General features: G+C 39.6%; 1 protein-coding gene across 1 annotated transcript; it reads right to left on the minus strand.

Annotated features, from left to right (window-relative positions):
* On the minus strand, nucleotides 6,575-10,401 carry LOC8059276 (3-ketoacyl-CoA thiolase 2, peroxisomal). The gene is made up of 14 exons (XM_002467088.2): nucleotides 10,031-10,401; nucleotides 9,821-9,897; nucleotides 9,201-9,285; nucleotides 8,964-9,090; nucleotides 8,781-8,879; nucleotides 8,628-8,695; nucleotides 8,410-8,517; nucleotides 8,208-8,285; nucleotides 7,956-8,088; nucleotides 7,778-7,874; nucleotides 7,438-7,561; nucleotides 7,239-7,347; nucleotides 6,988-7,071; nucleotides 6,575-6,879 (listed from the first exon to the last, which is right to left on the minus strand). The coding sequence occupies exons 1-14, from the start codon at nucleotides 10,118-10,120 to the stop codon at nucleotides 6,770-6,772; spliced, it is 1,389 nt and encodes a 462-aa protein (XP_002467133.1). The 5' UTR covers nucleotides 10,121-10,401; the 3' UTR covers nucleotides 6,575-6,769.

Raw genomic sequence — 12,639 nt, forward strand, 5'->3', positions numbered from 1 at the left:
ACGAAAGAAAAAAGACATCAAACATTCATGGAAAACAACAACGTGAATGGTACTTATCTATTTATATTTTATCTTATCTATAAAAATTAAAAGCTATAATTTATTTATGGTGATCATGACATCCATGTTTTTAAGCTAATGTTAGTAGTAATACAACAATGTCCTATTAAGTCAGTGTAAATTTGAAAATACAAACTTATTAAATTTTTTCTGTTACAAGGCACATAAATATTTTGATAGTCAAATTTCAAGTTCCTTGACTTCGTTTTTTGGACTCATAATTAAGAATCGGTCTATCCATTTATGATTATGATAGGAAACATCTTTAAGTTTTTCACATGTAACCCTGGTCAAAGATTGCATATGTAAATAAATATAGTTTAGAGACAAATTTATTGAGACCGGATCAAACAATAAATTGGTCAATATTTTATTTTAACGTTTGATTAGTTAGACCAAAAGTTTAATTGGTTATGATAAGATAATTTTTTGTAATAAAAATAGCATTAACATCTTGGTAGTCGAAATATCATTTTAAAGAGGGTCAAAACTTTAAAAGATCCACACTCAAAATTTTCTTGTGCTAGTTCTCATCATACCGAGATTGATTGACTTGAACTAAATTAGACAATAAATTGCTATAACATGATGGTAAAGAAAGTTTGTTTCTTTGAAAAAAACTAATAGTGGAAAGGCTCATGATATTATATTTATTTAGTATTTATTTTGAGTTTATGGAAAATAAAAACTGCAGGAGCCATTGTTTATTTTTGAGTTTATGAAAAAAATAAAAAACACAAGAGCGAAAGAATTAAGAAATGACAAAATAAATTGATTGATAGGGATAAATAGAGAAAAATGAAAAAGGTAATTCGAGATAAAAAAGATAAAAATAGAAACGGAACAAGAAAAATAAAAAAAGAAATGTGAAAAAAAATAAAATAAAAAAGACAAACGGAACAACAGGAACAAGGGAAGAGAAGCAATCAAGATTCTTACCGTGTGTTTGGTTGGGAGTTGGAGTGAGTTGGGTTGGGTTGGATCTATCCCTATGACTGTTTGGATGGAATCCGAGGTGGGTTGGGTTGGCTCGAGAAGGAATATTCATGTGAGATGTGGGTTGGCTCCGTCTGCTGAAATCTGGCGGACGGAGCGAACCCCCTTTTCTCCGTCGGGAGCGTCGTGACAGACCTGCGCGACCCCAGGCGGAGCTCGCCCGTGGCCGGGGCTCACGCGCGCAGCGGAGGTGGCCCGTGCGGACGTGCGGTGGAGCTCACGCCCGCGGCGGCCGAGGCTCACCCGCACGGCGGAGCTCACCCGCCTCTGCTCTATACCGAACCGAGATAAAAGATAAGGGTCATCAGCGCAATATAGTTTCAATTTCTGGACCTTTATACAAAAGTGCTATGATTCATAGGTTTTACAGATCCGACCTTGTCTAATTTCTAAAATCTCAGGGTCTTTAATGAAAAGTGACCTCACTAACGTTGTTATCTTGTCATCCAACCCGTTTTTTTCCAATTTCTTCAATCAAACAAGAGATGAGTTCAATCCGTCCCTAAAATCATAGTTGTAACCAAACAATAGTTGGGTTGGCTCCGTCCCTAAAATAAGGGTTGGATCCAACCCAACCCACCCATCCCGCAACCAAACACACGGTTACTCTATATGTGTATAAGAAACAGAGACGGTCGTGGAGCCAAGGTTCGATGAAAAAAACAAACTCTACAGGAAATAGAAGTAGACTCTACTACAAAAGAAACAAAAACAAAAAAAATAACGAAAAAGAAAGCAAGTAAATTAAGATTTTGTCTAATTTCTCATGCATCCTTTTCTATTTAGGTTAGGATTCTTATTCAATTTGGATAAAATATCTATTTAGGTTACTTTAAGAACTTTTTAGAATCAGGCTCCATATCACGCTAGACAAAAGCTATTTAAACTCATATAAGCACGAGATTATATATAAATCTAAACATAAGAAACTCGCCATTGTTCGGTAGTTACAGGGAGATGAATCCAAAAAATAGATGACAAAAAATAGGCTGAAATTTTGTCCTTTTGTTACCACTAGTATAAAAAAAGAGAAATAGATACAAACACAAGGTCTCAAACCTTGTTATAGAATTTTTGCTTCAAAGAAAAGAAATATCATATATATTCAGCAAATGAAATAGAGTCGGCGAATGAAGCAGATTCATTAACAACTCAATTTACAGATCAAAAATGAAAAAAAAGAAAGCATTGCCTTCTTTCTTATATCTTGTATTTATCGTACTTTTGCCCTGGGGAGTCTCTTTCTCTTTTAACAAATGTCTGGAACTTTGGATTAATAATTACCCTATCCCACACAAATCGTTTACCTATAACGATTCACTACCCTTATGAAAAATCAATTACATCGGAGCGTTTCCGGGGGCGAATACACTTTGAATTTGATAAATGCATTGCTTGTGAAGTATGTGTTCGCGTATGCCCGATAGATCTACCCCTTGTGGATTGGAAATTTGAAAAAGATATTAAAAGAAAGGTATAGATAGATTGGTTTTGATAGTCCGAATTACGTAGAAAAGCTGGTGGAGTTGATAGGATCATAGTAGGCGCTAGTCGTCCCTTGCCTTGTATAAATTTTTAAAGGAGTTGTCTTAGCATGCCTAGATGCATGCACTACGAAGAGCATTTCCAATAGTTTATAATCCGGCTTTCTCATCCTTAATTATCTAGCAAAATAAAAAACAATTCTCTCCAATAGTTTGATATATTCTCTCATTATCTTTTCCAATCTCGTAAAAATTTCTTAAGAGCGCACATATATGTGCGCGGCCTATGAGCGCACATCCGGAGTTTCCCGATCCGTCTAGTAAGTAGAAAGAAAGACAAGGTTCCATATGAGAAAAATGCAAGAGAAAAAGATCTGGTGGAAGGACTAAAACACATACAGAAACAAATTCAAGGTTACTGATATAAAAGGATCAGGTCGTAGGAAAAAATGTTGAGAAACAATTTAGAATAGAAATATAGAAAACTCTTGGAGATGACTTCTTTTTTTCCTCCTCATACTAATTTAGGAGTTGACAAACATCATATTTTAGGAACAAAATATGAGAATCTCTTGAAGATGCTCCAATACATATGCATACTTTTGTTTCGCCACGCAAACGCTCTGTCAAACTAATTATAATAGGTGGGAATTTCTACTAGCAAGTAAGCACAAAAAATAATCCATCAATATTTAAAAAATCAAGCTAGCAACCATAAACTAGAGCATAATTTTAGGGAAAATGGCAGTAGTTCGTAACTTTTCAAACTTATAACAAGATTTCTATAAATTTATAAGCTCGATTTAAGGATTTCTTTATTGCATTGTTTCCATGTAAAAATATTTAGATAATATTTTAAAAATTCAGTTTTTTATTGATTTTTGGATATAGTTGATTAGATCTCTTGTGTTGGAACTTGTCCAGTAAAATTAAGTTCTCAATTTGATGTGGGTGATTGCATTTTCCTAGCGTCATTTTGTTAGTGATAGCTACGTGTTTGTTGATAGCAAAGGGCCTATGATGATTTAATCAATCTCGGGATATGTCAGTTAAATCTCAATCTTTCGGAGGTGTTCATAGAGTAGTGTGTATGCATGTATTTACATAGGTGAGTGTGCATATATGTATGGGTGTCTACCCGCAACTCATAAAAAAAAAGATAAGTTTTACATGAATCATGAAAAAAGTTGTAGATGGCAATACACGAATCATGATGTTTGGACATTGTACAAATAGGATCAAATGACACGAACACAATCAAGTCTTACTTATATTCATACTATATACTATGATGTTGAATTAAAATTACTTGCTAGTCAACACAGATCTACTACAATTAATAGTCAATGAGAGGATCTGCTAGAAATTAAGCACCGGAAAGAAGTCGGTGTAAGATTCATTTAATTCTAATTTTGGCAACATAAAATGATATACAATGATTTTTTAAAAATATGAAATTAGTTTCATTTTTTTAGCTAAATCAAAATTTATATCAATCTAATATTGAAGTTTAGAATTTTTAGTTGCATATTTTTTCTAAATATTTGGACAGCTGTGCTACGTAGTAAATCAAAAAATATTTGGATTTATAGTCTGATTTACTCCCCTCGTGATTGCGGTAGTTCTACATAGGACGGTTGATATGACATCACGTTATTAAAAAGCACCATCAATCATCCACGATGCAAAAGTAATAAACAGTTTAAAACTCGAAAAAGGTGAAAAATAGTTTTTTTTATTTGAGAGGAAAATTGGACAACCGAAAAAAATTGAGGGCTCAAAAGAACTTTTTCTCCAAGGAAACTGTATGGTTTGTGCATGTCTGGTGGTGCACAGATTTCTAAGTTTGCAGTGTTGTTGTTGAGAAAAATATTTTTATTATTTTATAGGATTTGATTAATACGATTGATACACATGAGATATGATATCCGTATTACTTTATATATCAGTCAATTATGTTCGTTAGTTCATGGTTTATCTTATGAAGTAATGAGGTTTACTTGCCTACAAACAAGCGAGCTCAAGCTTACTCAAGAGGAACCAAGCTCCAGCGTCTCTATATGATCCGTATTGATATCCGTATTAAGCGTCTCTAAAGCTTACTCAAGAGGAACCAAGCTCCAGTAGATATTAAGCTGCTAGGATTAAATTGAGCACCAGTACCAAATCAAACTGGTATATGAAATGTGCTCCAATACCAAATCTATTGTTTAAATGTAGATGAATTTGCTCGTCAAATACCAATTCTTGTTCTCCCACCTCTTTTGCAACCCCACCCCCTGCATCGATCTCCTCGATGTCTCACGCCGTGTAGCACTGACGTACTACTTATAAGCAAGCTGACCGCGAGTCGGCTCAGGCATAAGGCCTTGTTTAGTTCCACATAAATTTTGCAAAATTTTTCAGATTCCCCATCACATCTAATCTTTAGACATATGTATGGAGTATTAAATATAGATGAAAATAAAAACTAATTGCACAGTTTGGTCGGAATTGACGAGACGAATCTTTTGAGCCTAGTTAGTCTATAATTGGATAATATTTATCAAATACAAACGAAAGTGCTACTATTCTTATTTTACAAAAAATTTAGAAAGTAAACAAGGCCTAAGTACATAACCCCGACGCTGTGGAGGCTGGCCGCGAGCAGGCTCAGACACGGTGGCGGCAGAGGATGACCGTGGGCGGATCTACACAGGGTCGGACATGAGGAAGAAGGGACACTGAACTTGAGGAGGGAGGTCTCTGGCCTGGCTTGTGCCGGACTCGACGAAGGACGTGGAGGGAGGCCAGTGGTTGGGGCATGATTCAAAGGAGGTGCACGGTCTAATTCCACGCGATAACCAGGGTAAAGCTATGTATCAGGCTTTGTTTTTCCCACCAATAAACTTTTCACCATCATATCGAATCTTCGAAATATACATAGAACATTAAATGTAGACGAAAATAAAAATCAGGCCTCATTTGGTTTACCTTATTAAAGTTTACCATCTATCACGTCATATCAAATGTTTGAACACATACATGAAGTACATAGACTATTTACGAAACTAAAAACAGAGCTAGAGTAATTTGCGAGATGAATCTTTTGAGTCTAATTAGCCCATAGTTAGACACTAATTGTCAAATAAAACAAAAATGCTACAATACATGTTAAATTTTAACTACCCCACCAAACACCCCCTTAATTGGACAGTTTGTCGAGCTCAGGGTGCCACGCTGACAAGCCTGTTCGCTCAAGCTTATCTACCAACTCTGCCAGCTATTCAACAAGGCAACGGATCTAGTGTAAACTCATCTCCCGTGCAAACTCTAATCTGGATCGCAGGATGTTGATCCAAGGGGGCGCATGAGAGAGGTGGAAGGAGGGATTTGTAAAAGTGTGATTAAGAGCGGACGGTTAAGTGCAAAATTACCCAATCTCCCATGCGTCCCCTTGGATCAACATCCTATGGTCAAGATTAGAGTTTATATAGTTTGCACAGGAGATGAGTTTGCACTAGATCCGTTGTCATTCAACAATGTTTTTCTCTCACAATAAATCAGTACATAGTGCTAACTTTTCAACAAGCAAATAGGGAAATTTTTGAAATTAAGCGAGATTAAATATAGATAAAAAAATAACTAATTGCATAATTTATCTGTAAATTACAAGATAAATCTGTTGAGCCTAGTTAGTCCATAATTAGATAATAATTACCGAATACAAACAAAAATGCTATAATAGCCAAAGCTAAAAAAAATTTCCTACTACCTTATTTAATTCACCCCAAACCAAGAACTTTTTAATATTTCCCATCACATTGAATCTTTCGGCACATGCATAAAACATTAAATATATTTAGTTCACTCCAAAACTAAGAACTTTTCAAGATCTCCCATCACATCAAATGCATAAAACATTAAATATAGATAAAAAATAACTAATTGCATAGTTTGTCTTTAATTTGTGAGACAAATCTTTTAAGCCTAGTTAGTTCATGTTGAACAATAATTGTCAAATAAAAACAAAAAATGCTACAGTACCCACAAACTTTTCAGCTCCGCACCTAAACAAGGCCTTATTCAAGCACCTTTCCAGCTATAAGCAAGTTCAGATATCGATGGAGTCAAAACCTTTGTAAATCCCCAGCAGGGGCGACAAATACAAAATCATTTTATTCGCCAATTCGCCTTCTATAGCGATCTGGAAACAATACTACCAGTTCCGGCAATTTTGGTGGGTGTAGTTACATCGCGTCCTTGGAAAGCCAGTTATGGGTCGGGATTCCCCGAGAATTGGTGAGCTCATCGACGCAGTCTCCACGCTCGAATACGGCAGCAGCACCCATCCCAGAACCTGTCATCATCATTACATGTCAAGGTGAGAAGGTATCTGTTACCATTTCTGCTCTAATAAAGCATCTATTTGATGCAGGTAAATGGAATACATCGGTAAATCATGTACCTATGCACATAGAAATCACTCCGAACCGGCAATCCTTGCCACGGCGCTTCATCTCATTGAGAAGAGTACTGACACACCGTGCGCCTGCCAAGTAGAAAGCAATGCTACTGTCATCATCACTCAGAGTATTGTAATCAGGCTGCTCAACGGTCTCAATGTTTTGCAAAGTTAGTCCAAGGCACATACATAGTCAAATGAAATGAATCTGTGGAACATAACAATCTGGAACTGGAATAGCAAAAAGCAAATACCTGTACAACCCAATGGATGTCCAAGAGCCATTGCACCACCGTTAACATTGACTTTAGCAGGATCAAGTTCCAACTTCTTGCAGCAGTAGACATACTGAGATGCAAAAGCCTATGGACAAGAGAAAGTAAATATCATCTGGGAATTCTAGTTTTATGATGTTGTCTAATGAAACAACTCAAGAGACAGATCAAAATATACCTCATTGATTTCGAAAAGATCAATGTCATCCATCTGGAGGCCAGCAGCTTTCACTGCTGCAGGGATTGCAACAGCAGGACCAATACCCATTACAGCTGGATCAACTCCAACAGCGGCAAAGGTCCTACATTTGCACATTCAGATATATTGCTCAGCCTCTTAACAGAAATATACAATAATCAATGGTATCATAGGCTAACAATGATAGTGTCGACCATTGGAATTGCTCAGTGAAACTGGTGTTTAACTGCTTTTGGTCCTAGCAGCAAAGCGGCGCAAGGACTAGATCACTAGATTGATTGCATATGCACTGCACATCATAGGGGGACAGTAATCATACCTAAAGACACCAAGAATTGGAAGACCCTTTTTCATAGCAACATCCCGTCTCATTAGCAAGACAGCCCCAGCGCCATCGCTCACTTGGCTTGCATTCCCTAAAGTTAAACAACAATGAACTTTTGTGTGGATACTACTAACGGACAACCACAAAGAATGTATAATTCGCTTTTAGTTACCAGCAGTGGTGGTGCCATCCTTTGAAAATGCTGGTTTGAGTTTTGACAGGACTGCAAGCGAAGTATCCGGTCGGATTCCATCATCTGCTGAGACTACAATCTTCTTCTCCTCACCAGTTTTTGGATCAACAATCTTTATAAGGTAACATTGTGTTAGCATATAATACAGATGAAAATTTCACATCTTTAATATGTAAAAAATCTTCAATAGCTAGCATAGTTACTATACAAAGGTAAATTAAACTACATTACCTTTGTATGCACTGGCACAATTTCCTCTTTGAATTTACCAGCAGCTGCTGCAGCAGCAGCCTTTCTGTGTGACTCAACCTATACAAGAAAATAATAAAGATTAATAAGGCTTTAAAAGCAAGAAACATATTGTGCGACAACAACTCATAGTCTCATATACACAAAAAAAAATGAACCACAGAACAGGAATCAGGATACTTACAGCAGCTTGATCTTGCTCCAGTCGTGTTATGCCAAAACGGTGTGCAACATTCTCGGATGTGAGGCCCATTGGGAGAAGGCAATCGCGTGCTTGAGAAAATAGCTCAACCTAAAACCATAGAAAGATTCCAGACAAACAAATTAATCAGATCAAAGATGTTTGCACATGTATCTAAATATATGAAGTTTTGCTGTATTAAACCAACAAGCTACACTTACTTTGGGGTTCACTTGCCCATCAAGACTAACTTTATTCACTGTCATGGACTCCAAACCAGCAGCAATACCTTGAATGGAGAAAATAAAACCCAATTCATGAACCAATCCAAAACAAAACAAAGTAAGCTAAAATCAGACAGCAACAAATCCTACCAATGTCATAGAGCCCTGCTTTAATAGCAGTAGCAACATCTGCAACTGCCTGAAGGCCAGACGAGCATTGCCTGTTTACAGTCTTAAGAGGAACAGTGTCTGCATCCAACCAACAAATTGGTCAAGGCAGGGATGATGGTTGTCCGACATCACAGGAAGATGCAGCAGAGGAAATGCCATTACCAGGGAAACCAGCATAGAGTGCAGCCATTCTGCATTCGATTGCCCTCTGGGAACCAGGAGCTAAGACAGTACCGACAACAATGTCGCCAACTTCACTTGGGTCCAGCTTCGTCTTGTCTACCAAAGCCTGTGGTTGAGAAACAAAATATATGTAAGTCCCAAGAATATTGACAAAGAAATAAATCCACTGGTTTAACATTAAGCTGCACAAAGTGAAATAACACGAAAAGAGCAAACCTTGAAGACAGGAACCAAGAGGTCCTCAGCGAAGGTATCCTTGAAACCACCTCTCTTGGCCTTGCAAATGGCCGTCCTGTAAGCACTGGGGGCAGAAAGGGTATGCAATGAATCATATTTCTTCCATGCTTAATAAGAGAAATAATAAATAACAAAAAAAAGAAGAAAAAACAATTCTATCTACAAAGTCATTCCAAACTATCAGGTGCCTAATGGTAAGATCAAATAAGTATCAAATAAGTATCTACTAGGTCTGTCCGTCTGAACCGTCACAAGTCAACAGATAGGTCTAGCATCGCTCCCTAATGACTTCCAAAAAAGGGTGATGTTCAGTTTGACTAGCAGCCAGAACCCAAGATTCATCGCAACGCATCATTGCAGTCGCAGCCACGGGCGCGCTCGACCATAGCAAGTCTACACAGTCCTGTCGCTGATTCTCCTTGGAACCATCGCCAGACAAACGGCCAGACAAAAACGGCCGGAAATAAAGGGAATTCCCACAGCAGTCTAGTCGCAATCAAGAGCTTTTTATAACAGAAAAAAAAAAAAAAAAGCAGAGAGAGAGGCCGCCTGCCGATCAATCAAAGCACAAAAAAGGGAGGGAGTCGAATTTCACTTACGCGACGATGACGACGTCGTCGGCGAAGGCAGGCGTCCGGTGGTACGCCGCGCTGTCGCCCGCCGCGCACGCGCTCGCCTGCCACGCACCCACACATACAGCACCCTCGTCGGTCAGCAACAGATCTGGGGGCCGAAGTGGTCGGACCAGCCTACGCCCGATTTGGCCGGAGCGAACGAGAGAGAACGAGTAAGGGGGGCGGGATTCTCACGGAGATGGCGGGCGGGGCGGGGCTCTCCGCCGCCGCCGCGGGGCTGAGGTGCCGCAGCAGGACCCGCTGCCTGTCGATGGCCTTCTCCATTGCTCAACTCCTTTCCTTGGCTGCACGCACGCTCCTCGTCACTACTTGCTGCAGCAGGTGCTCCAGTCCTCTCGCGCAGGGTCTCGTCTCGGACGAAGCTGGGGTGGTTATATATTTGTAGGTGGGGAGACGACTGCCGCCGCGGTGGGTGGGGTGGGGAAGGGAAATCACGGAGGTTTTACCACGAAGCTTTGTGGGAGGAGGAGCCCGAGGAGAGGAGGGGCGGACAGCGAGAGTCCCGCTCCCGGTGGTCTGCGAGGCGTCAGTGGAGTCTTTTTTTTTTTTTTAAACTGCGTCAGTGGAGCCGAGGTGGCAGAAGAGAAATATAGGGGCTGTTTGGTTACCCGCATGAAACCATACATGCATTTCGGGATGCAGCGTGGCTCTGTTTGGTTGCCTGCATGAAGGTTTGGGCCAGGCTCTGGGCATACAAAATGGAGCCCTCAGCCAGGCTGAGGAGGAACGCCCAAATCGGCCGTTCCTGGCCAGCCAGGCTGGGCAGCCGTTTACGTGGCTAATGGTGTATTAGTGCGTGATTAGTAAATATCAAATGATATTAGTGTACTTTAAAGTTGATTAAGATATAATTAGATAAAATAAGACCTGTAAGAGTGTATTCGTATAAAAATAAAAATTATAATCACAATCTTATAATATTTTTATCTCATACAACTTACCTTCATACAGGCAACCAAACAACATCTAATCAGAACCTGGCTTCACATATGCATGCAACCAAACTAGGCTTCCAGCATGTATCCAGCCAGACCAAAGACAGCCTGGCTCCCTAGAGCTGGTCTGGTTGGAATGAAAAGGGAACCAAACAGGCCCATAGCTGGTCCTTGGTTGGGTCATAGATACTGGCCCGTGCCAGGTATGAAACCCTGTCTCCGTGTGGTGTGAGGACGGATCGGGCGGACGGACGGGAGTGCTGGTCGCGGTCGCGGTCAGTCGTCGTGCACGCAGCACGGGAGGAGTGATCTCCACGCGGTGCACGGGCGGGCCCGGCAGAGAAAAATAACAACCAATTGTTTGAACACGTCGAATTTGTATATGTGGGCAAGATGTATTGTGGCCGCTACTTGTTTACACGGCAAATAGCTCCAACTAAAATTTGGGCCTCCTACTTTACAGCATATACTTTATATATGTCTAAATTATATATGCTGCAACCAGTAAAATGAATTGTTTGTTTTTTATTTCCAAAACTTCTCATATCATTTCATGCTTTCTTCCCGCAGTTTCTATCCATATAATATTTTATATTTATCTAGATGTTATATTATTTTATTTTTGGCGTGTTTATAAGCATATATGAGATTTACCGCGGCTGAGCCCATGACGCATAGTCCCACCTTCCAATATGATAGACTCTTCATCTTGTGCATAGTGCGTATTATTTTTTAGCCCGTTTAAAAGAGAACCACATATAGTGTGGTTGAGCCTATGACATAAAAGCCCCACCTTTCAACCCTCCGCTCCTTACTCATATCTCCATCTATCTTCTATACCCCCCCCCCCCCCTTCATGCTACACTCTCCCCCTATTCCCAACCCATGGCACCGTCCATGTTTGTTGTTGCCCTTTTCCAATGCCATTGCTATTGGCAGCTACCATCACCCATGCCCCAAAACCATTCATGAGCTACCTTTCGGTCTATGAATCACAAAACACCATTTGAGCCACTTGCCGATTCAACATTCTCTAAATAACTACACTTTAGGCAACCTCCGAATACTAGACAAAAGCACCCAATTACTAAGGAGGCTGAGAGAAAAAAAAGGTCATGACTTAGGCGTCGTTTGGATCATTAATTGTTAATATAGTAGTTACCTAGTTAAGATAGTTCATAGCTAATATTAGCTAGTTAAATATTAGCTAGCAATTAGTTGGTTTGGTCCAACTAGTGAGGTGTAGTTGTTAAATAGGTATTAGCTAACATTTAGCTAGACCCATTTGAATCAAATAAAATAATTAGTACTCCAGTAGCTAACTATTAGCTCTACAAATTCAAATAAGATCTTTATTTAGACGTGAGCATTTTATGAAGGCTAATAAAAAGGCCAAAAATTTTAGAGAACCAGAGTAGAACCAGCTAACCGCTATTTTTTAAGCATCTTTGACGGTCTTTGCATTTTATCTTTGGCAAAACATGGAGTTTGCCAAGTCTCAAATCAATACGAGGGGAAGAAAAAAGTTACCTCCAATGGTTTGACAAAATTAAGTTAGCAAAACCCAAAGTGTGGACCTAGCGGTTGTTTTTTCAACGAAAATTTTCTTCACGCCATCGACTCGGTCGCGCGTCTTTCTTCACGCGCTATTCCTGGTGCCGCCGCCTTCCAATTCCTGGTCGTGTGTGCACTTGAAGAAAGAGAATAGATCAGGGCGACCGAGACTGCTTGCAGCCACCAAGACTTCTTGGAATATAGCTAGCGTGCTGGAAGATCAGGGCGACGGAGACGGCTTCAGCCAGGTCTGCGGGAAGAAAACGGCGGTGATAGGAGAAAACATACGGGGCT

This window comes from Sorghum bicolor, chromosome 1 (genome assembly GCF_000003195.3).
Source record: "Sorghum bicolor cultivar BTx623 chromosome 1, Sorghum_bicolor_NCBIv3, whole genome shotgun sequence".
NCBI lineage: Eukaryota > Viridiplantae > Streptophyta > Magnoliopsida > Poales > Poaceae > Sorghum > Sorghum bicolor.